The sequence below is a fragment of the Etheostoma cragini genome, chromosome 19 (genome assembly GCF_013103735.1).
Source record: "Etheostoma cragini isolate CJK2018 chromosome 19, CSU_Ecrag_1.0, whole genome shotgun sequence".
NCBI lineage: Eukaryota > Metazoa > Chordata > Actinopteri > Perciformes > Percidae > Etheostoma > Etheostoma cragini.
The window spans coordinates 2678220-2702859 of NC_048425.1; the positions used below are offsets into that span (position 1 = coordinate 2678220).

Consider the following 24640-nt stretch of genomic DNA (forward strand, 5'->3'; position numbering starts at 1 on the left):
CCAGCTCGTCATCCTCGTTTGCTCAACACTTTTTGTTGCTGTAGACTCTCACAGTACGTGTGTGTGTGTGTGCGCGTGTGCATGTGTGTGTCTGCAGTTTGCTCATTTCTTTTTTTTTTTTTTACTCCAAACAAACCGCCTTTTCTTATCGGATTCTTCACTTCCACCTCGAAGAAGTGTATCGGTTTTTTCGTGTGGACTTCATAACTGTGTGTGGGGATAAAGCTCGAAGAGGATATCATAAGGAAGAACGACTCAAAGAAGAAGAAAAACACACAAACCTGGAGGAGGAAAAGGGCGTTCATACTTCGAAGTAACCATGGAAGTTCCTGGTATGCAGGTAAGCTAGAAGGTGGACCCGTGGTGGACTTTGAAGGCTTTTCAGGTGTGTTTTCTTTGGCGTCGTACCGAGCAAAACTGAACCAGTCTGTGAAAAGTGGAGGAAGGCATTGAGCCACCACAGGCCATTTCCGATATATCTTGAAAGTGTTACCTGGTGTTTATGTGTGAGATATGACCTTCAGGTCTCTTCATTTAAATGAACCGTCATCTCTCTCTCTCTCTCTCTCTCTCTCTCTCCGCTCCAGTTTGCTAATATCGCCATAAAAGCTCATAACATGGCACTGTTCTGGGACTTTTCTGTTCCAGGCTTCTTTATATTATCTGTGTAGTGAACTTGGGGTGTTTGTATCTTTTAAGCTCTAGCTATATGTATTTTAGCACGCTAAACCCAGTTTATGATGATTGTGAGTTGGAAGTTTTGCACCAAAGTGCTTCTCAAAGAAGAAACCAAGCCCGAAACACACACAGATACACATTTTTGTGGTGGAAACAGGGCTGGGCGACATGGAGAAAATGAAATATCATGATATTTTTGACCAAATATCGCTTCCGATACCGCAACGATAGTGTTGACTATCGGTGCTTTCACAAAATATTTACCTAAGGAGTTTGATAAATACTCATCAGTAATGTAGATATAGTTACTAAGGAGGTAATTTAGCCTTTAAAACCAGGAAAAGACACCATTTATGCCATATTGCGAGACAATGTCTTGTCTCATATCTCAATATAGTGCCAGCTCTAGGTGGAAATATAACATTTTAATAGAAACAAGTTAAAACACAAATTGAAACCCATTAAATCCGATAAAACCAGAAAAAAGAATTTGATTTAACACAATTTGAAGCCAGTAAATAACTTTATTGTTTCTTTAGTGATTTATAGTGTGAATTTGAGACTCCATATTGAGTTTACTGTGACTTTATGGGGTTAAAACCTCTTAAGATTTTCCTTTATTTGCTTCTTATGTGTCTGGGGCAACCCATTCTGACATAATAGTGACCCTTTTGGCACTGTAGTTGCTTGTTATATTCATGAAGAGGACTTATGTGTGATTGCATCACTGTAATGTTCCCATAGTGACTCAGTGTGTCCTAGACTTGTTTTAGCCTTATTTATAGCTTCATATCTGCTTTAATATGAGTTTTATTTGGACTTCCCGTATACTAGGTGTGTCTGTGCAGCCTCTAAGATACTACTTTCATGACCTCTTGTGACTTAACATTGTTTAATATCTTTTGATTTTCTGCCATATACCTGGTTTAACATTTGACTTGTGTGATAAGCCAAAAAATGTATTCTAGGATTACACTTGTTTTTCCTTATTGAAGGTAAATCCCTAGATTGAGGTGTGGGTGAAACACAACCCTTCATGCGGCCTCTTGTTAGGCCTGCTCTCAGGTGTGTCTACCTGTGGGACTGGATGCCTGGCTGGCGGTGCACTCGCTCCGCCTGCTGTGTTCGTCCCAGGTGGGCAGGGCGAAGAAGGTTGTCGACGGCTGGTGGGTCACGCACCTGACACCCGGCGGCAGCTGCTGCAGCGTCAAGGCTGACAAAAATATCAGTTTTACCTGCCAAGAAGACCGATGAGGCATTGTGGAATGTGTTGTGTAACGCTGTAACAACTCAATAAGTCGATTAAGTGACTGTGACAGTTGAGTAATTGCCTACAAGTTAAGTGTTTCATTCAGATATACATCATAACGCCTACCAATATTTTCACATATTGGCTGTTTGTCTAAATATAATGATCTTAATCACTGTGGCCTTCGACTTAAAGCTGCTATAATCAATATTTTATATAAACAACAGGGGTGCCACGATTCTCCAAATCCACAATTCTGTTATATTTTCAATTTCAACATTTTCTTTTCAGCAGCAATGGCAATACTACAATAAGAGCTACCAGATGTTAGAAGGGTACTTAACAACAACAGTTTTCACCAAAGGTTTTGAACAATAATTTGGATTTTCCGGTTCTGTTGTTTCTCCTTTATCTTCTTTTTTTGAGGGCAGTGGCCAAATTTGCTGGAAAAGTCAAGCTGCAGGCGACCGATAAGCTAACGTTAGCCTGTGTCTTTAGCTGCATGCTACCTGCCTGTAAGCTAACTGGTTTAATTTATTACATTTTTTCTTTGGACGTGCACAAGTAGGTGGCGGTGGAGAGAAATCTTATATGTGAAACCTCCAATTAAGAAGTGATTAACTGATAGTGACAAACCCACACAGAATTATCCCCGACTTCCCCTCAGCTTTACAGAGCGTTTTAGCGTCTTTCACCTCACCCTCTAACAATGTTCTTGTCCATTATAGTGTTTTCGCACCGTGGACATCTTCAAATGCCAATTCGGTAAATATGGCCCAACCCTAAACCTTTTGTTAGCTCCTAACTCTACGTAACCTGCTAAATATTCGCATGCTAGCTTCGCCACTGTGGCAAAAACTTCATCTAAAGAGTCACTGCAGAGGCCGTTTTCCTTCAGTTTTTACAATTTTTAAGCCTCTCCAGTTTACGTCAACACCACAAAATGCAAAAAAAGCAGATCTAAGCTAATCTAAAGTATCGTATCTTTATGAAAGATAATGTGATTGAGCTTTGCTGATGGATGTTGCACTGAGACACTGGGGAGTTGTTTCACTGTGTTGTCTACAGCTGATTTGACTCATTTTGATTAGCCTTTTGTTGCTGAATTGATTGATGACGTACTGGTCGTGTATGGGAAACCTTTGGAATCACTCCATATGGTTGGGTACACTGAGACATTTTTATTGATGCTTATCATCTGATTGTTAGTTTTACTTTTAGTGTCTTGTGTGCCAGTGGAGCGTTTTAGTGTCCTGTGATGGTTCTGAATGCTATTTTAGGTTTGCTACATTTAAACAGCACTCAGTCAGAAGTGGACAAAACACAGTTGAAAAAAAACCAAGGTTCAGAATTTGATCGGCTTAATTTCTGCTATGTTTGCACTTGACGTCTTTTTCAAGCTGCCGATGTCTGTTTTACATTATAATCTTATGGAGTTAACTGTGTTTGAAAAAAGTTGTGGGAGTTTTTTTAAACGCCTCCCTCGAGTTTTGTCCCGCTGACGGCCGGCACTCGGCAGAAAAGCCCGTTGGACTGATTAGTCTCCCCGTGTTGGTCAAAAAAGTCTCTTGGGACACACCAAAGCGAAGAGATGTAATACGTCTCCATGACAGTAGGCGGCGCTAATCTGTACTGTTGCCCAAAAATGAAAACCGTTGATTGGACGAATGCCTCACGTAGGTCTGGTTTCTGGCGGCTTGTTCAGAACACAATCTCATATTTTTCTAAAAAAATGTCCCCAAAATGTGTTTCTGAAACCAGTTTAAGAGAGAAATAGGAAAGAATTTCAACTTTTCTGGAAAAACACCCTACGAGCAGAGTAGCCAGACGTGTCGTTTTCATAACAAGAAAACATGAATTCGGTGCACAGCAACAGGGAACTCACTTTGTTTTATGTAACTTTAGCAGCAGCAGCACGTGTCTCTCTCTCTCTCTCTCTCTCTCTCTCTCTCTCTATCTCTCTCTCTCTCTCTCTCTCTATCTGTTCCTTCTCTTGCTCGCTCCACCGCTGTCTTTTTTTTTTTTTTTTTTTACCTTAACACCACTCAACAAAGCAGCCCTAATTACTCATCTCAAATCTCACTGTGTACATTTTTTTGTGAAAGTACCAAAAGTCAACTCTGCATTATCTGACCAAATACTAGGGGTGGGAAAAATAATCGCTTCTTAGTTCCATCGCGCTTCTCTCTAGAACGATTGGAGTCTCGATTCTCATTAAAGGTGCTCTAAGCGACGTTGGATGACGTTACTTCTTGTTGACGTTTAAAGTATTTTATAAACTAAAAAAGAGACTAGCTTGCCCCTCCCTCCTCCTCATCCTGTTCCCTCCTTCTTACTTCTGGGCTTCCGTGCAACATTTTTATACATACACATGATCTAATAAGACATGCATGAAATAATTAGGCAAAACACAAGAGGCTGCTGATGTGATACCACTACTTTTATCACATTCCATCTGACCACCTCATGTTGCATGTTCTCCACCTTTAAACATGACTGAGCCTCTGACATGGAGGATCACTGTGAGAGAAGGTGACTCAGCATGTTTAATGCTTCAGTATGGAATGACTACACAATAAAAACCCCAGTAGACAAAACATTTCATTAAAACTTGTGTGTGACAAATACTGCATATGTCAAAATCTAACATTGCAACATACATTAAAAATGGTTGCATCGATAATTGGTTTATCATCGAATTGTTGGCCTCTGAATTGAATCGTGAGGTGAGATTCCCAACCCTACCAAATACATCGTAAAAATCACACATGGCAATGTACATAAAACAAATAGTTTTTCTCCATGTGGCCCAGCTCCACCTCCGACCCTTCTTTATGAAGAAAAACTGAAAAGAGAGGACTTCCTGTTTCCCAGCTGAACTGTAACTCCTGCAGGGGATTCATTCTTCACTTTCAGTTAAACTTTCCCGCGCTCTGGCGTTGAAGCTACTTGTCACCAGCTAAAGTGCAAACAGGGTGTTTCCAGGCATTGCAGGGACGCCGTCTGCAGGTGTGTCCGTGACGGAGAAGGGCCCTGATCAAACACCAGGGAGTGTCCCCTTCTTCTCCGGCTCTTTGTCATTTTTGCGACTGCACCTTTTTTAAGAAGTCAAGCATCCCGTCATGACATAATGTGAGATAATGTGTCACAATCACTGGCCCTACCAGACTGAAACCTTAAAGAGACTGTGCTTGTGCGTGTGTGTTTCTGGGTGAGAAAGAAACAGCAGCCGGCTGCTTGTGAGTTTGGGCTTTGGGGGGTGAGTCAGTTGTTCTGCGGTTCTGAATCATAGCAGAGCAATTTTACCTTTTTCTTATTTGTTGACATTGACGTTTCCCGACACCAGAGCTTTTAAACAGAAGTCACATGTCTTCACAAAAGGCTCCTGTGTTTAATAGCAAGTCACATTACACATCTGTCGAGTCCAATTGGGCAACAGATTGAGATCGGGCAGAGCTGCGAGTCATTGAAGTCCCCGTTCCACTCATGATCACAGGCAACGTGTTTGAATTCAAAGAAATACCCAAATATGCACAAAGAGCTGTCAGCTAAATAAAATAATGAAATGAGAAGGGCACTCGGAGAGCACAGACCTCAAATCTCACATATCTCACTTGTTTTTCCGATCATTCAGACACCAAATCAATGCTGCGCAAATGCCGTGTCTCACAAAGTTAAAGAAAGTTGAAAAAAATGAGTTTAAGTTGCCCTGTGAACTGGATCCGCTCCAAAATATAATGGGGTTTATGAAAATCCAGTCAGTAGATTTTGTTTTGTTTTTAGATCTTAATCCGTACAAGAATCCGAAGTTTCCCGGCCCATAAGCCCCAATAAAACAAATGAGATAGGCTACATGCTGTAGTGAGCTTTAGAGGTACACCGTTTTGTTATGTTATACAGAGCCAGGCTAGCTGTTTCCCCTTGTATTTATGCTAAGCTACGCTAACCGGCTGCGGGCTCTGGCTTCACGTTTTTGTGTACAGGCATGAGCGCGGTTACAGTATCAATCATCACATATAACTCTTGACAAGAAGGAAAAATAAGAATTTTGTAAAAAAAAATCCATTAAACATTTGTGAACTTTGGCTTCTTCTAATACAGTAGAGGGAAAACCAGACTTGTTGTACATCAAGCCATCTTGTGTTTTGGGAAAGGATTTAATTCTGCACGACTCAACGGATCATGTCATGGTTTTGACTTTAAACGAAACAGGAAATGTTTCAAGAGTGGGGAGATTTCCACATGATGCGGGCCTTGAGAACCCTGTGTTTGTACTTCCTCCTCCAGCAGCTGTGACCTTTGACTTCTAATACACACACACACACACACAGTTAGCTTCTTTTTATATTTATTCGCTTATTTGGACACCACTCGTTAGTAAAAACATGGATCTCTCTCCTCTCTCTCTCTCTCTCTCTCTCTCACTTGCACATAGTTTCCACAGCCTTGTCCAAGTTTTCCTGAATGCAGCTAAATATTTGCATTTTCCCTTCACTGACATGTAAAACTCATCTCTCTCCCTATAGTATCTGTGTAGCTTTGACCCAAATCTGTCTCTTATTACCTGTGTGTGTGTGTGTGTGTGTGTGTGTCCATTCTCACTGTTTCAGGCCACAACTCGGCCTAATGTGACATAAAGTGTGCTGCGGGGACTATATCTTAGAGACTATATGATAGGGGTTTGCAAAAAAATCGATTTGGTAGAATAACAAAAATCAATAACATTTTTATTTATTTTGTTTGTCTTGTAATACTGTGTATTAGAGCCCAACTGAAACGATTTTTAAGACTGATACGAATATTTGTTTTTTTGAAAATCCTATATGCCGATATATATATATATATATATATATATATATATATATATATATATATATATATATATATATATATATATATATATATATATATATATATATATCGGCCAATATGTATATTCAAAAAAACTAAAAAACCAAACGCGTTACAAAACAAACAGGTTTCCCTAATATTACCTATTTTTAGTTATTTATGAGTTCTCACTAAAACGATTTGATAATAATTTGTTTTATAGTCACAACAGAACAGAGGAACATCAAAATATATTGTAGGTCTGTTAAATGAAATGTATAAAAATACAAACTTAAGATATGAAACTTAAAGTCTTTTGAACAAAAACACCTTAACAAAAGTAAAAATCTGTGTTGCCAACAGGGACGTTGTCGAGTGCCCTCTGGTGGACAGACTATGCAACGCCAACGCTCAAAACATTGTTGACCTACCGTTTTTAGTTTTTAAATATTCATTTCTCAGAATCATTTGTTATTATAAATTATTTTGATGAATAAATATATAAAAAAATAATAATAATTGGCCCGCCGATATATTGGTCGGGCTCTAGCGTGTATACTATCACATGGGGAAACTACGTTTACATACTGTAAATTGTTTTTTTTTCCAGATAATGAACAAGTAACTACCATGTTTTATGTTGGATTAATGGAATGGTATGAAACTCACCTCCGCCAAGAGGGTTGCTTTTTCCATTTGGTTTGTGAAGATTTATTCATGAAGTGAGATGAACAAACAGAGAAATTGACAAAGTTTTCTGTTGGGGTCATCATTTAAAATTGGGAAAAATTTAAAGTTGGAAAAAAGGTTATAAATTGCAAGAGTATTGCAATATGTTTAAAATCCCAATAGTATTGTATCGTGGCATAAGTATTGTGATGATATGGCATCGGGAGGCGTCTGGTGATTCACACCCGTATACAGAACTGTTGGTCCGATTTTAAGTTTTAGCTCAGAAAATAAATCATCAACAGATGAATCATTAGCTGCAGCCCTGATTTCATGAATACAATGTAAACACAGTTGCTTGACGGTCCATGTAGTACACTATGTAATTATTAGTTAATGGGGTTTATCCAGTGGTCCTGGCAACCGATTGGCTATCCAACACTCTGCTCAAGTTAATGGATAAACAGTCGAGACAGACGACAAGAAGCCGGGAGATTGAGGGCTTAGGGAGTTTTCAGAATGAGCAACATAATCTAAAAGCTGTCTTGACATTGTAGCTTTGGTTAAACATTTACACCAAACTCCTTTTTAGAAAACAAAATGGGAAAGTAGGTTTGTTTGCATTTGAGTGTAATTTAGCTTGAATGGCCGTAAATGATAAGCCATCAGTAAAAAACCCAGACTGCGTGTCTAACGGATGTTTCAGAGATCATTTGACCTGCAGTGAAGCATTAACTGGAATAGTTTTTTAATTTTGAAAGCTGGTAGTTTTAACACTTTCTGCTCCTCAAGTGTAGGAGTACAGAATTTATTAACATTAATGATTGAGCCTGTGTTGAATGTTTAACTTCCTCCTCTGTTGTTTTATTTTGGTTTTTGAGACCGAACGGTCGAAGTTAACCTCTGAACTTTTACGATGTGTTTTGGTTCAAAGAGTCCTCACTTCACTTCATTTGAAATCTTTCCAATTCTGGGAACTAACTTAGCCATACAGTCTCTCTACAGGTACCCTTTTTAACACCGATGTGCATGGTATCAGTGAGAAAAGTGAACAAAGATAAGGTCTTTGTCCTGTGTTTTATAAATGCCATGTGAGAGACAGAAAGAGACATTTCATATTGTCTCAGTTTAGTCTGCTAGATTGTAGGCTTTAACTGGCAGGATCCTATTTCATAGTATGCAAAAGAATCGCCCGCCGCTAAAGCGTTTTACTGCGCCAGAAACCAACTGTACTTATTTTTAATGTGGATGTGAGAGAGAGAGAGAGAGCTCTAGGGAAACCCCGTTATTGGTTATTATATTGTTCCGTCATAATAAACACACAAAGAAGTCCTTGTGCATCTTTACAGTAGGGATGTGATTGATATTTGTGCTTTGGCGATGCCTTATAAAAACACAAATGCCAGTGTTATGTCGACTTTTAATGGCTGTCGGAGTATAAAAAATGTTTGCACCAAATTATTTGTTCTGAAATGTTTTATTTACTTTTTGGTAACACTGCTTTTCTTTAATAACATTTTTTCATAATTTCTGCATTTCTTTTTCTCTTCATTGTGGCTGCAACTAACAATCTATACGATTTAATAGATCATCAAAGAAGTTGCTGAATCATTTTCTTTCAAAGTCACCTCAGGATCTGGGATGTCGTGACGGGCATTTTCATCATAGGTTTTTTTTATTGTTATGGTATGCATAAGAAGTTGTGATCTTTGCTGATAAATGTTTCCCTGCAGCTATATTGTGGTTTATCTTAATAATAAGTCCATGTGAGCTGGGAGCTTGTACGTACACCAAAAGAAACTACAAATGCTGACTGTTTACAGAAAGCTACAAAATGAAGAAGAAGAAGAAGAAAACAACATGGACAGAGAGTAGTATGACACGTAGCCACTGTCTCTCATCTTTGCTGCTGCGTCTCTCTGCACCGAGCTAAAAGTATCATTATACAGTAACCGCTGTGTTTGCTGACAGGGTGTGGCTACATCGTGTGTGTGTGTGTGTGTGTGTGAGTGTGTGAGTTTTTTCCTTTTTAGTCAGACAAGGAAAACTCAAAAAGTATCATAGGAATATCATATGCTTCTGTGGGTGTTTCTATGAAATCTTTGTGCGTGTGCGTGTGCGTGTGCGTGTGCGTGTGCGTGTGTGTGTGTGTGTGTGTGTGTGTGTGTGTGTGTGTGTGAGATATGGCAACACTTGAAACTCTCCACAGTTCACACTGACGTGGAGTAAAGCAGGTCTACCGCAGACAGTCATGCTACGTTACACATGATACATAAACACACAGACCTGAACATTTGGGTGAAGTCGTTCTCTTTGTCTGTAAAAAGATGTTTCACCTATGCACAGAGACACCGACACATTGGCTCCCCGGAGGAAGAACCCATTTAATTTGAATAATATTGTGACCCCTCCTCTGGCACCACCTGCAGAGCAAATCATAACATATCCCATCTAACCCCCACAGTTGTTTCCTTTTTAGATGTCACTGTAAAGCTAACGCAGGAAATGGTAACACCGATCGTGAGTTTACTTTTATGAGCTCTTCGCTGTGACATTGATTCCTGTAAGGTCGCTGCTCGGTGTTCAAACCGCAGCGGTAACAAAGACTGCAGAGTTTAGGAAATGAATGTAAGTCAGTGGAAAGCCCTCAGAGATAAGTATGGTTTGTGTGTGTGTGCACACACACGTGTGTGTGGTCAGGCAGCTGTGTGTGTTCAGTTCCTGTTATCTTTAACCGTCGTGTGTGTGTGTGTGTGTGTGTGTGTGTGTGTGGGTGTGTGTGTGTGTGTGTGTGTGTGTGTCAACATGGATGTCGTGTTGCAAAGTCAACAGAAACGGAGCATGTATTATACTTTTGTTGGACATTCATCTTACTAAACCATGATAATATTAAATGATTACATCTAATGTTTTTAAGTGATGCTACATGCTGTGTGTATGTTTGGATCAAATATAGGTTTATGCATGTTTTTGAAATTCAGTTGTGTTAACATAAACTCCTATTAATCATTAATCTTTTCATTTTCATTTGTCTCTCCCTGTTTCCTCTTCTTTTCCTCTTTTTGGCTTCCTCTCTTTTTCCTTTCTTCCTCCTCTCAGAGTTCTCAGATTGATCCGGAGGAGTTGTTCACCAAATTGGATCGTATTGGAAAGGGATCTTTTGGAGAGGTGCGTGTGTGTGTGTGTGTGACATTTCGTGTGTTTTATTATTACTGTATTTACTTTACTGTAGTTACTGTTTTTTGTTTTAATATTTTTTTCCTAAATCTTTTCTTACATCTAAATTCTTTTTTCTGCTTAACTATCCGTCTGTATCTTTTTATCCTCTTGCTTCTGCCTTCCCTGTCTCCTTTTTGACCATCTTTCTTTTCACGTTTGTCTCTTTTCTAATCTTTCTTTCATTCCCCTCATACATTCCTCCCTTCTCTCCTCTTCCTCCTCCTCATCCTGCAGGTTTTTAAAGGGATTGATAATCGCACTCAGAGCGTTGTCGCCATCAAGACGATCGATCTGGAGGAGGCTGAGGACGAGATCGAGGACATCCAGCAGGAGATCACGGTTCTCTCTCAGTGCGACAGTCCGTACATCACCAAGTACTTCGGCTCCTATCTGAAGGTGGGACAAGTTTTTATATTTCCATTCTGTCAAACTGTTCACTTTATGCCAAAAGATGTGAATATGACATTGTTCCTAAAAGGGAAAACTTTAAATCTGTCAGCTAATTAATCGGGTCCATTACTTCCGTTTTGAGATTATTGCATCGGCCGATGGCAGCGCTCACAAGGCCAATTAACACAAAATGTCAACAGGCATGACGCTTTTCCTTTGTTTTCCAAACTATTCTGCAATTCAGTGGTGGCGTCAGCCATAATCTTGTACACACTGCATACATTTATTAATTTTTTTGTGAGTCATGCAACTAATGATAACAATGCGTAAATGCACACAGGACCATCAGCAGCTGTGTTCTTCTCTCTGCTCGGTTCACAGTAATACTTCTCATTAGTTTTACGTTATTTCACCAACAAGCCATCTACTATTCAGAAGGTTCATTGTTATGACTGGATCTAAAGATAAACTGGTTACTGGACGCGGAGTATCGCTCGAACCCCACGGGCGGAGCCAGCATGTGGTTTGACTCATGTCAGAGGCGTGGACTCGAGTCAGACTCAAGTCACGAGTTTGATGACTTTAGACTCTAGTTGAGAATTTCAGGAACGACTTGGACTTTAACACCAATCACTTGGACTTGAACCTTCTGAATCTAAAATATTATAAATATATGGAGATGCAACAACTTCCAACTTAGTTCGACTTTTGAAAGTGCACAAAAAACGGTAACGTTCAGTCGAGGCTAAATCGTTTAATCAACAGAGTTGCCGTGTGTCGTGGTTTCTGTGGGTTCCCTCCCAAACTCGTATTTAACTGTAAGTAAAATATTATCGCTGTCTTAATATTCATAATCAATATCCTGCAACCCTACATAGGACTTGACTTGGGACATTGGTGCAAAGACTGATATTTGCAAAACAAAGACCCAGTCCGACCTCTGATGTTTCTCAACATGGACATAAATATTGTGGTTATGAGGCTTATCACGAGAGATGATGTTTACATGGCACACAGAGAAATCATGGTATTCATAACTCTGTACTGGCTCGCTGACAGCTGTCTGCTCTGAGTGCATCCACCTCTCTCTCTCTCTCTTTCTCTCTCTCTCTCTCTCTCTGTCTCTCTCTCTCTTATGAAATGCTTCAGTAAAATCTTTTCATGATCTGGTCATTATAATGTGATAAAACAACACTAGGAGCACACTCGCATACACCTTAAATATTATAAGAAAAGCTGAGTTCTGCTGCAGTTAACCGCTTGTATGCGTACTATGAAATGGAATGGTGCAAGCTGTAGCCCACAACCTAGCACGTACTAAACTGAGACAATGCAGACAATATAAGGGTTAAAAAAATGTTTTTTTGTTATAATCATTAAATTGTTGTACATCATCAGTTACAAAAAAAAAGCCATAACACAGCGGCATTATATCGGTCCTCAGCCACCCTTCTGTTTAAATATCGAAAGGAGAAATATTAGTTTTTGAAGGCTACATTAAAATCATAATGTGATTGATTGTCTCTTTCAGGGCAGTAAACTATGGATCATCATGGAGTATCTGGGCGGAGGTTCAGCGCTCGATTTGGTGAGTGTTTTATTGATCCAGTTCGTAAAATGAGAAGAAAATCAAACCTCACTTGTGATGGGAAAAGTCTTATAAGTTTTAGACTTTAGACTCCAATCACTTTTATTCTATCTACTTTTATAGTTTTGACTTTTAGACATGGCAAAATAAAATTGATTTCAGACGTTATATTCCACTAAGCCACCTAAATGTATTTCATTTGTATTTTAGTTTTAGCTAGTTGTGCAATTTCACTCCACAATTAGCCTTTTTTCTCAGATCCATTTTTAGTATGCATACTGTAAAGCCGCTCAGTTTGTCCCTCTGCCTGCCCTGGTAGAGTGAGGGAGGGGAGATAGATATGGAGCAGAGATACATCCAGAAGTAATCCTAATATTGAAGGTTTTTCCAAAAGTTGATGATGATTATGATAAGAATTTGTAAAGCACTTTTCACAAAAGGGATGTAGCTTAAAGTGCTTGAAAGATGCCCTGCCACACATATTTCCCTACTTTCTGGTAATGTCTGAAGTTCTACCATGAACCCTAACATTTTTTGTGGAAAAAATGCCTTGGTTACCTTGTTTCAAGCCATTCTAGCGTGGTAGAGAAAGCTTGCGGGAAGACTCAGCTCGATTTGTGCCAGTTCTCATTAATATTCCATGGGCTAAGGTGCTTGACTCTGATTGGCTAACAGCTAGCCAATGAGAGCCTGGCTATCCGAATTCTTTACCCAGCTCATGAATAGTAATGAGCTCAGGCAGCATGACGTCAGACTGACCAGCTGTTGTGATTGGCCTGATTTCTCCTCTTATTTCTTTTCATTGACTACAGCTGACAGAGGAGGCAGACGTTAATTTTCACTTTCGCAACATAACACAAACACGTATGGACCTGACATGTTTAAAAAATGCAAGAAAAAACAGTTTTGTGTGTCAGGGCAAATTTAAAAACAAAAAAGAAGAAATTATAACATTTTAAAACAAGGGAATTAGACAGCAGACCTAGATGAGAATTTTTAGAAAGTAAGAATGAGATTAATTGAAAGCCAAGTTAAAATAAAAAGTTTTCAGTCGTGTCCAAAAACATCCCTAGCCAAAAAATAGACAAGTAAAAAAAAAAAAAAACATGTGGTTGGTATTGTTAGCCAATGTGTAGTTCTATGAATCAGCTGTTCAGGAAGAATAAGCTTGGAATAGAATATAAATAAAAAGGATAGTTAGGCTTATATTGTGTCCTTGATTGCCTAATTGTCTGCGTTGAGGCTTTTCTTAATGAAACTAAACAGGGTGTGTTTGAGTTCCTATGAATAAAGGTTTTATATATGTGGCATCGTGTGTGTGTGTGTTGTGTGTGTGTGTGTGTGTGTGTGTGTAGCTTCGGGCGGGTCCGTTTGATGAGTCTCAGATTGCCACCATGCTGAAGGAGATCTTGAAGGGGCTCGACTACCTGCACTCTGAGAAGAAGATCCACCGAGACATCAAAGGTACAGATGAGACATGTGGTTATAGATTGGTGTTTAAAGAGGTTAGTTTAGATCCACCGAAGTCACACAATAACACAAAGTACCCGATGGAGGCAGCGGTAGAGCAGCAACTCCCATGGTCTGCGAAGTTAAATGGCTGTTTTTGTCAAAAGAGTCTGGAGGCTTTGAAGAGAGCAGAAATAACATATATTTATATATATGTAGCTATAATTCCCCATCAGAAAGGGCTGTGTGAATGCTGTAATCATATTCTTTTGTAGATCTTTACATTCATTCCCCTCAAAAGAAACAAACAACAGTTTTGGACATCCGACTGTGCCGTATGTTCCCCGGATTATCCAGTAAATGACAGACTTTGGGAATCAGAGTCATTTTAAAGACTGTAATTTCTTGTTGTGGTTTTTCTCACTCTAGGGTTCAATTTTACTTTCTTCATTTGCGTTAATTGCTGTTGTTTCAAAACCAGTGTGTGAAACTACAATATATCAAGAGGTAACTTTTGGCACGAGACTGTCTGACAGCAAGGATAAGCTGTGAAAATATTCTAAATATAGTTTTCACTAAAGTGCGTTTAGGTGCTACCCCGGCCCCAGGTAGTATATTGTTTAGCTTTTGTGTTGTTACTCCTGTTACTGTTTCTCCAAACTGAGGGCGTGCCGGAGTCGGACCGTTCTATCGTAGCTAATACACAAGTCTCGCATTGGCCAGATCTATCATCACAGGAGCAGGGTTAGGACCCCACACACACACACACACACACACACACACATACACACACACACACACACTCACACTCACACTCACACTCACACTCACACTCACTCACTCACTCACTCCAGGATAGGACAAGAAAGCACCCTGGGTTGTTTGCTTCTTTAAACCAATCAGAATGGTCTTGGGCGGCGCTGAGCTCCGTCGCTCTGCAAAAAAGTCTCGGGAAGCAACTTGTTTTGGTGAAACATTTGCACCCCACAAACGAAAATGCCACATACAATATTACGTTGTATCTAAAGTTCAATTTGACCTGCTTCATTTGCATTAAAGGGTGATTTCTGTTGTCTTAAAATCAGTGTATGAAAACTGCATACACCAAAAAGAAACTGGCACGAGACCAGCTTTGATTTAACCAACGCTCGTCGTGATGATATATCCATATCTATATTAATTTCTGTATTTATTCAATACATATCCATGTCCTGCACCTATGGAACCAGTGTATATCCTGCACCTACTGCTATTGAACTTCTGGTTAGACCTAAACTGCATTTCGTTTCCTTGTACCTGTGTAATGACAATAAAGTTGACTCTAATCTAATGATGTGGTTAATTCTCCGTAGCTGCCAACGTGCTGCTGTCGGAGCACGGCCAGGTGAAGCTGGCAGACTTCGGCGTGGCCGGTCAGCTGACGGACACGCAGATAAAGAGGGAAACCTTCGTGGGAACGCCGTTCTGGATGGCTCCAGAGGTCATCCAGCAGTCCGCCTACGACTCCAAGGTAGGACACCTGTTACCTTCGTCTACTGCAGGGGTCTGGAGTCCTTTAGATGAAAGAGAGGTGGCGCAGGGACCCCCTACTACAGATAGTTGAGACAAATTAGTTGCATATTAAAATGGGCTGGATTAATAAAAATGGATGGACGTTGATATTTTACACATCATGGTTTAATGTTAAAGCTACCAGTAAGTCTGTCATAATGTTTTGTTTTTTTTATGAATATGCTTATACAGTAAATCTTTGTGAATAAATTGTTTGAGATAAGGTTATATACTGTATATCTTCAGGCATATTTAAATGTTTATATTAATTAAAACCAAAATGTAAAACGTGTAAATGTAACCATAGTGCTGCGGGCCTCTCAAGCTCCAATCTACTCCATACTCTGCATTTAACCCTCCTGTTGTCCTCGGGTCAAAAAAGTTTCTATGTCTTCAATTTGACTTTCTTTTTAACCAAATAGTCCACAGAAATAACGTGGAGGTTCCCTGCAACGCTCCGCACAAGTAAAACAAATGATCACTTCCCTACTTTAAATGAATTTGGGTGTGTATGTGTGTATGTATAGAAATATATATATATATATATATATATACAGTATAGACTGTATATACAGTCTATACTGTATATTATAATGTAGGGAAAAAGCGACATAAATACATTAATTTAAAAATTTTACAAAAGTTGGAAAAATCTTTTTACATTTCAACCCAGAAAAACAAAAAGTTGCACAGTCGAGCGGAGAGATTTTAGGGCTGTGTCTTCTTTCCCGTCTGCAAAGCGTTTTGCCCTGAAGTCTCGACCAGTTTATCAAACTCACCGACAGATGTATTCGTGCTCGTTGGCACAAACACACATTCCACGTTTTGATTAAGAAGCTCTTCCGGCTTCACTCTACACTTTTTGGCCCGGGATTCCTCTGTTGCTTTAACACCGTGCGTCATGTTTGCAATGCATTTAGCTATCGCCGTAGCAACCTCCGCCACACGGTGTTGTTGTTGGGTCCGGCTTTGGGTTGGTTTTGCATTATTTCCACAGTGATGTTGGTTTTATTTGCATGTATTAGAAACGCCCACAGTGTCCTGTTGTCTAGACTTCAGCTAGTAAAAGTCAGAGTAAATAGGATTTGAAGCTATTATTTGATGTTTAATGTAACTTGTATGTCTATATATAGATCTGGAAAAGCCTTTAGTCTCGCTACGACAGGTTGGTTTTCCTGACTATGGTCATGATGTTTGTTTTATTTGGAGGGGATTCCCTCTTCTTTTTCTTTGTCCATGCATTCATAGCTGCACCTGCTGCAGTCAGACACACACAAAGGAAACAGGCTGGTTTAAATAGTTGGATGGGATACCCAGTAACAAAGTAAACAAATGTCTTTATCATACGACAGAACAAGGTGACGTCTCTTGACCTGCTTTGTGTTTCTCTGTTTCTGTCAATACATGTCTGAGAAGTGTGTGCGTCTGTGTGTGCGTGTGTGTTACTTCCATCCTAAGAATTTTGCATTATTTGCTTTAATGTTGTGTGTCATACAACATTAAAGCTAAAACAGAACAAATAGAGAGGAAGTAACAGACACAAAAATGTGTGGGAACGGAATGACAAAATATAATGTCTGGAACAAAGTTATTTTCACCAGACTTCACCGTGTATTTATTGTACTGGTTTTTGATGATGGTCTCATACAACGTAATCAATTCTTTTCTTTTTACTCCATACCTTTTGTTGAAATTTTATTATTTGTTTTCTTTCCTATTTCCTCCTGCAACTTATGTAATCTCTTATTTTCACTCTTCGCATATCACCGTGTGCTGGTGGTGTCTGATAACCGTGTCATTCATGAAATGGCAAACATGAAAACAAATGCCCTTAAAAAGTGACTGGTAATCAAAGTGACGTTAGTCTGACAAGTGTTAACTTCACGGTAACATGCTGTAAACCCTAGTATAAATTTGTTGTAGGTAGGTACGAAAGTGGCACGTGGTAGGAAGGGGGATTGGGTTATTCTGGCATTTTTATTTTTTTACTCTTCTGTAAAGGGAAGGAAGACAAAGTGTGACTTGTTGAAATACCAAAGACAGCTTCCGGACACCGTTAACAGTTACGTAAACTACAGCCATAACCTGACCAGTCAGAACAAGCTACCAAAAAGTCTCTGCCAGTCTGTCTGTCTCCCTGTCTGTCTGCCTGTCTGTCTGTCTGCCTGTCTGCCAGTCTGTCTGTCTGTCTGTCTGCCTGCCTGTCTGTCTGCCTGTCTGTCTGCCAGTCTGTCTGCCAGTCTGTCTGCCTGCCTGCCTGTCTGTCTGTCTGTCTGCCTGCCTGCCTGCCTGCCTGTCTGTCTGTCTGTCTGTCTGTCTGTCTGTCTGCCTGCCTGCCTGTCTGTCTGCCTGCCTGCCTGCCTGCCTGCCTGCCTGCCTGCCTGCCTGCCTGCCTGCCTGCCTGTCTGCCTGCCTGTCTGTCTGTGTGTGTGTGTGTGTGTGTGTGTGTGTCCTGCTACAGGCTGCCATATGTTATGTGCAACTGTATATGAGCCAACAGCGTTAACAGTCACACAGTCACAGAGCATCCTGTTGTAACATGAGCCTGACCAGCTACAAGTGGTGTGTGTGTGTGTGTGTGTGTGTGTGTGTGTGTGTGTGTGTGTGTGTGTGTGTGTGTGTGTGTGTGTGTGTGTGTGTGTGTGTGTGTGTGTGTGTGTGTGTGTGTGTGTGTGTGTGTGTGTGTGTGTGTGTGTGTGTGTGTGTGTGTGTGTGTGTGTGTGTGTGTGTGTGTGTGTGTGTGTGTGTGTGTGTGTGTGTGTGTGTGTGTGTGTGTGTGTTAGTTACATCGGCTGCCACATGGTCATTGGAGCAAGTTGAAACAATGCAACATCTAAGTGTGTGTTTATATGAGTGTATGGGTTGAAATGTGGTTAGTGGTTGTCACAACTTTCAACCACAAACCTCCGGACTGTGTGTGTGTGTGTGTTTGCATTCATGTAATCTCTGTTCACCAGTCTACTAACCCAAACGATTAATCTAGCGATTATTTTTTCAATGAATCTAACGATTCATTTTTCAATTGGCGATTATTTTCCCCTTGCTCAATTAATAACAATTTACGCAAAGAAATTTCAATAAGATTCACATCTCTGTTTTTAAAATAGTTTAACCCTGAATTGTTCAGGTAAAATGAATTTGTAACCTGAAGCCACATGTAGACTCTCAATCTAACAACTAAATAAAGTCACTTTCTAGAGGAATACAAAAATATTAACTTTGAGTAAACAGAGGAAGTGCAAAAAGAGCCTGTATTAGTTTTTTCTTTCTTTCTGTAGTAGGTAAAATAATAAATGAGCTCTTGTTTAACATCCAAGCTCTTCTCCCTTTAATCTTACAATAAATAAAGTGCAATTGTAGCAACATATGAACTCAGATGCATCAAATAAATCCAACAATTAAACAAATTAACATTTCAAGTCACTTTCAGGAGGAATATGTGAGTAAAAAAACTTAAATAATGAAAAAGCAGTTTAAAAAAAAGTGCAATTTTTCTCTCTTTCTAAGGGAATTATGAGCCTGAGCCTGATTCAAACCCAACCATTTTTTAAACATGCAGCCTCTTTTTCTTTGTTTTTATCTAAACAACAGCATCATAAACAAAGATGTTCTTTAGGTTTAGGACTGTTGGTCAAACAAAACGATTTGAAGGTATTTCATTACATGTTTTTGACATTTTATCAAACAGTTAATCCTTTCATCACCAAAGGTAACTGGTAATGGATAATGAAAACAATCACTTTCTACCTGGGTAAAAAACAACAACTTTTGTTTCAGTGATGTTTTTTTTATTGTTGCTGTTTTATTTAATATTCCCAGGGGAGTGTTTTTGTGTTGTTCATAACGTCTGGTGCTGTCTTTGAATTGCTCCCTGTTGTGTACCCGGACTTCTTTCTGAAATTATACAGAATATTAGAGGACACTTAACTTCAGAGGAAACTCTCATCTTCTTAGGAAACCGTAATCAACAACAAAAAAAAAAAAAAAACCTACAACCTTTGAACAGGCTGACTCATTTTCAGGGGAATGATTCAGATTCTGTAGAAACCGCAGATGGAACCGGTGTATGTCTGTTCATTTGGACTGTGCATGTCTTTGCAGGCTGACATTTGGTCGCTCGGCATCACGGCCATCGAGCTCGCCAAGGGAGAGCCCCCCAACTCGGACATGCATCCGATGCGAGTGCTGTTCCACATCCCCAAGTCTCCTCCCCCGACGCTGAGCGGAGATTTCTCCAAGAGCTTCAAGGAGTTCACCGAGGCGTGCCTCAACAAGGACCCTGCCTTCGTAAGACACACACACACACACACACACACACACAGACACACACACACACACACACAATCTACGGTCACTGTAATGAAACATGGTTTCTCACTTTTTTACAATAATAACAAATCACAGCTCTGTGTAAAAGTAATTTTTTGATGTTTGAGGTCATATGCTTTTTATTCCTATTGAAAAGTTAATTGTGAAACTTTCTACCCAGCAAAATACAGCTCATGTGTTTTTACAGAACTTAATTATTTTATAGTATTTACAGTTGCGAGGTTTGAGCCAAGTCAATTTGTTTCCTTGTCATTCATTTAAATCCAGTTTCGTTTTACTGTGTGGTTGTTGCTACATTTGCTTCCCCCTGGTGGACAAAGAGCTCCTCTTCTACCTCCTTATTTTCCCTTTCTCCTCCATATGAAGCCCATAGAAGAAAGGGTCTTAGGATAAGTACAATTTTAGGAACTGCTCCACTTATTGTCCAGAATTCTATTTGAGTCAGTTTATTTCTGAAAGGGGGCCGTGCAAAATCCCAAAGCACATGATTTTAAGTGGGTTAAAAAAAATGCATGAATTAGCTATTTTTCATCTGTATCTTGGCCTTGTTGTTAAAAAAGGCTTTTTTTAAATACAAAGAAACAAAAAAATGAGAGAGACAACACAATCAAGGCAGAATTTGGCAAAAAAAAAACACACTGCACAGAAGCAAACAGATTAGCAAGAAAAGGATGCACAGAGCACAACAGGTGACAAGATGGACCAAGCGAGAATAGAGTAGTACGAGTAGACAAGACACAGCTGTTCAGGGGAATGAAAGCAACGGTGCAGAAATTTGTCTCTCGCTCTGACTGAAAAGCTGAAATGAAGATGGTCTCACTCTGCTCTCTCTCTTCATGCAGCGGCCAACAGCCAAAGAGCTCCTCAAACACAAGTTCATCGTCAAACACTGTAAGAAGACGTCCTACCTCAGCGAGCTGATCGACAGGTACAGGCGCTGGAAGGAGGAGGGCCACAGCGGCAGCAGCTCCGACGACTCAGACAGGTGATGGGACTACTTCGGTTGGGGCAAAAACTACATATGTTTGTGTATCATTTGTTATCATTGTGTCATTAAACACAACTTCAGATGGTACAATGATCATGTGAAGGCCGCGTGAAATGGGGATCCCCAAATAAGTGTGTGTGTGTGTGTGTGTGCGTGTGCGTAAAGTGAGTCCAGTAATAAGGAGAACAGCGAGTCTCCTGAGTGGTCCTTCACCACGGTCCGTAAGAAGAAGACGGAGAGCAAGAAGGTCCTCAATGTAACGGTCAGTACTAGTGTTACAGTGTGACTATAAGGGATGAGAGCAGTCTTTAACCTGCGTGTACTTAAGAATCAGCTTTCCCGAAATGCTTATAGAAAATATCAAAATGCTCAAAGCCTTCAGTGGTTTCTTGTTTGAAGGCCAGTTTAACAGGAAGGGGACAATAGCAATAATAAATGGATTTGTGACGATGTAAGAGATGGTTTTTTTCATTTTGTAAAATTTGAGTAGGTCTCTTTTTGAAATGACAACACATTAATTTCTCAACGGATTTCAAAGGTCCCAAGGCATGAAGATTTCATTTTATGAGGTTTTTAACATTAATATGCGTCCCCCCCAGGCCTATGGTCCCCTAGTGGCTAGAAATGGTGATAGGTGTAAACCGAGCCCTGGGTATCCTGCTCTGCCTTTGAGAAAATGAAAGCTCAGATGGGCCAATCTGGAATCTTCCCCTTATGAGGTCATAAGGGGCAAGGTTACCCCCCCTTTTCCCCACTAAGGTCTATATAAAAGAGACTTCAGATACAGTATTAGGGGACCACTAATGTCTATATAAAAGAGACTTCAGATACAGTATTAGGGGACCACTAAGGTCTATATAAAAGAGACTTCAGATACAGTATTAGGGGACCACTAAGGTCTAACACTGATCTTACTATTACTTTTGTCATGTTAAACATAACATCTGTTGATTTAGTTGCTCTTCCGCCATATTGAACTGCACCAGATAAAATGCTACTTGTTTTTATTACTTTTCAACATGTTTTCCTCCTCTTCTGATTGGCCTGTGCACGGTCAGGATCAGCAGATTAAATCAGCCAGTCTGACCACAGTCATCTCTCCCGTCTTCACTGAGGTTAGATATAGATATAGATATACACACACACACACACACACACACACACACACACACACACCAGCTATGAAATATACAACCATCCTTTTTTTAATCTGAGACACCCAATCTACAATTTATGCCTGTAAATCTGGCTGTAAAAGCTCACAATGTGTTCACACCGCTAAATTACTCCATCACCCCAGTCTGGGTTTTGAATATCAGACTTTTTTATTGTTGTAGTTGAAGCAGCAGCACAAGGAGCACTCTGAGCAGCGATTGGCCATCGAGGAGCTGGAACGCAACATCCGATTGGCTGAAGAGGTCTGTCCAGGCATCACAGACAGGATGGTCACACACATCCTTGCTAGGTACCAGAAGTACATTTTTCTTTTACCTGGTTTTAGCTTTTTATTGCTTGCTCACTTTATAACTTATTATATTGTTTTTCTGTCCATTTTTTTTAATTTTTGCTGTCAAAATGAATATTCAAATCTTTTGCATTGTTACTTATTTTATTATTATTATTTTGTATTTTTACTTATATATAATCAGTGCATTAGCTACAGTAGAGGACGGTCGACATGCCCCGAGTTTGGAGAAGCAGGCAGGATCACCGACACAGAAGCTAATTAACAAACTGCTGTGGACGGGGCAGCAGCTAAACGTGTAAAAGTGTATATTACGCTATATTTAAAAACAAATCTGAGCTTTTTCTTGCTGCCAGACAGCCCTTTACCATTAGGAACTTATCTCGTTATCTCCACTTTCTTCACCACCAAACTCCTTTGCCAAAAACACTCATTTTACTTCAGCACACAGGAGTTGCTGCTCTCCCGCTGACTCCATCGGTTAGTTTGTTTCTGTTATTGTGCCTTTCTTAGTTTTGTTAGTTAGTAATTGTTTAAAACACCCACCCAAACAAACCAACCGGACAAGGCAGTGGTAGACCGTAGACTCCCGTGTTCTGAGAGGTCAAATTACTGTCAAACTAATTTCAAGTGCCCCCCAAATAAAATGGTCCTTTTTTAATTTAAATAAAAAGGTCCTTTTTTAAATTTGTGTGTAATTCTGCTTCCTCCTCTGCCTGCAGCCTGGAATCTCTCTCTCTCTCTCTCTCTCTCTCTCTCTCTCTCTCTCTCTCTCTCTCTCTCTCTCTCTCTCTCTCTCTCTCTCTCTCTCTCTCTCTCTCTCTCTCTCTCTCTCTCCCCTTATCGTCATTACCGTATATCATTTGTTGACCAAAATATTTTGCTCTTTCTCCCTTCTTTTTTAATCTCTTTCTCAGATTCACAATGAACTGAAGGACTCGGAAAATGGATCAGAAAAGGAAGGAAGTGCGTTATGGGAATAGAGACTGTGTCTCCATACGGTGACGCTGCTGCACGATTGGAAACCGAGGATATTTGCTGTGCGATGTCTCCTCGCTGTACACACAGAAACACACACACACACACACACACACACACACACTCACACACACTACTAATGTAATATATACACTATTATAAATATATATACTCGCTGTTGCTGGTTGATTGTTTTTCTCCCCCGAGTTGGATTTGAAAGATAGCTGTTTTTATTTTATTTTTTAAATCCACTGATCTGAAGTTTGGAAGAAACAGTCTAGTCAGTTGGATTTTTTTTTTTTTTTTTTTCCCTTTTTTGGGCCACAGGCTTGCTTAAAGTAAGTCTTTGTAATTATTAGTCTTAAAATTACCACCAGGTGCCTTAATTATTTATGCTGTGAGTCTTTTTCTAAAAGGAGGTTTTTTTTGAAACCACACACAGAGAGATATAAAGAAGAGGGGGCCTCCATCAGCAGTGGTAGGTGTGAGTCATGACTTTTCTTGACTTTGTAGATGTCTATATGTTTGTTCGGTAGCACTTGAGACAGATTATATGCCAATATAACATATTTTTGTTGTCTTTAGTAATTCTTTATATTACAGTTCCCTGATCCAGGTCCAGTTCAGGTCTAACTTCCAAAGTCTAACACTTCAGGGTTACATTTAGCTCGTTTTACAGCCATACACCTATTTCATTCTGGGATTGACTTCCTGGGATGTGTGTAGTTCAAAGAGTGTCCAGTTGGAATACAATTACACTGTAAATAAAACAAAATGAACATTTTTCCAAGATTTGCAAGCGAGACAAAAATGCACAAAGTTTTCCACTCGCTCACGAGTCCTTCCCTTTTTCATCATGCATTGAGTTAAAAAAAACATCATCGCAGAGTTGATTTTTAACGTAATGCTCGATGTGTAAAGATGTTGTTTATAAAACCATCATTGGAAAGTAGCACAGGTCCTTCCCAAGAGCATGAAGGGAGCTGTAATCAAAGATATTACTGATAGTTTGTACCAAAGACACTATAAGACTTGGTCATTTTATATTTTTGTCTTTTTATATATCATAAGGGATAGGAAAGTGCTTGTTGTGTGGGGGAAATGTAAAATGAAAGATACGAGATTATACAGAAGTGTACTTTTTTTTGTAGCGGGACTTAGAGTTTTATGAATAAATATTTAAGTTTGATTTGAGAAAGGTGTTTCATCTGTTTCATTGTTTACCTCATTGGGATTTCTCTAGGGAAATGTTTTGAT

General features: G+C 39.7%; 1 protein-coding gene across 1 annotated transcript; it reads left to right on the plus strand.

The window, feature by feature from the left end:
* The first annotated feature begins 28 nt into the window (after positions 1 to 28).
* On the plus strand, positions 29 to 24161 carry stk26 (serine/threonine protein kinase 26). The gene is made up of 12 exons (XM_034857180.1): positions 29 to 340; positions 10526 to 10594; positions 10880 to 11041; positions 12567 to 12623; positions 13979 to 14087; positions 15425 to 15582; positions 19725 to 19910; positions 20795 to 20937; positions 21106 to 21202; positions 21993 to 22055; positions 22278 to 22405; positions 23323 to 24161. The coding sequence occupies exons 1-12, from the start codon at positions 320 to 322 to the stop codon at positions 23336 to 23338; spliced, it is 1209 nt and encodes a 402-aa protein (XP_034713071.1). The 5' UTR covers positions 29 to 319; the 3' UTR covers positions 23339 to 24161.
* The last annotated feature ends 479 nt before the right edge of the window (positions 24162 to 24640 follow it).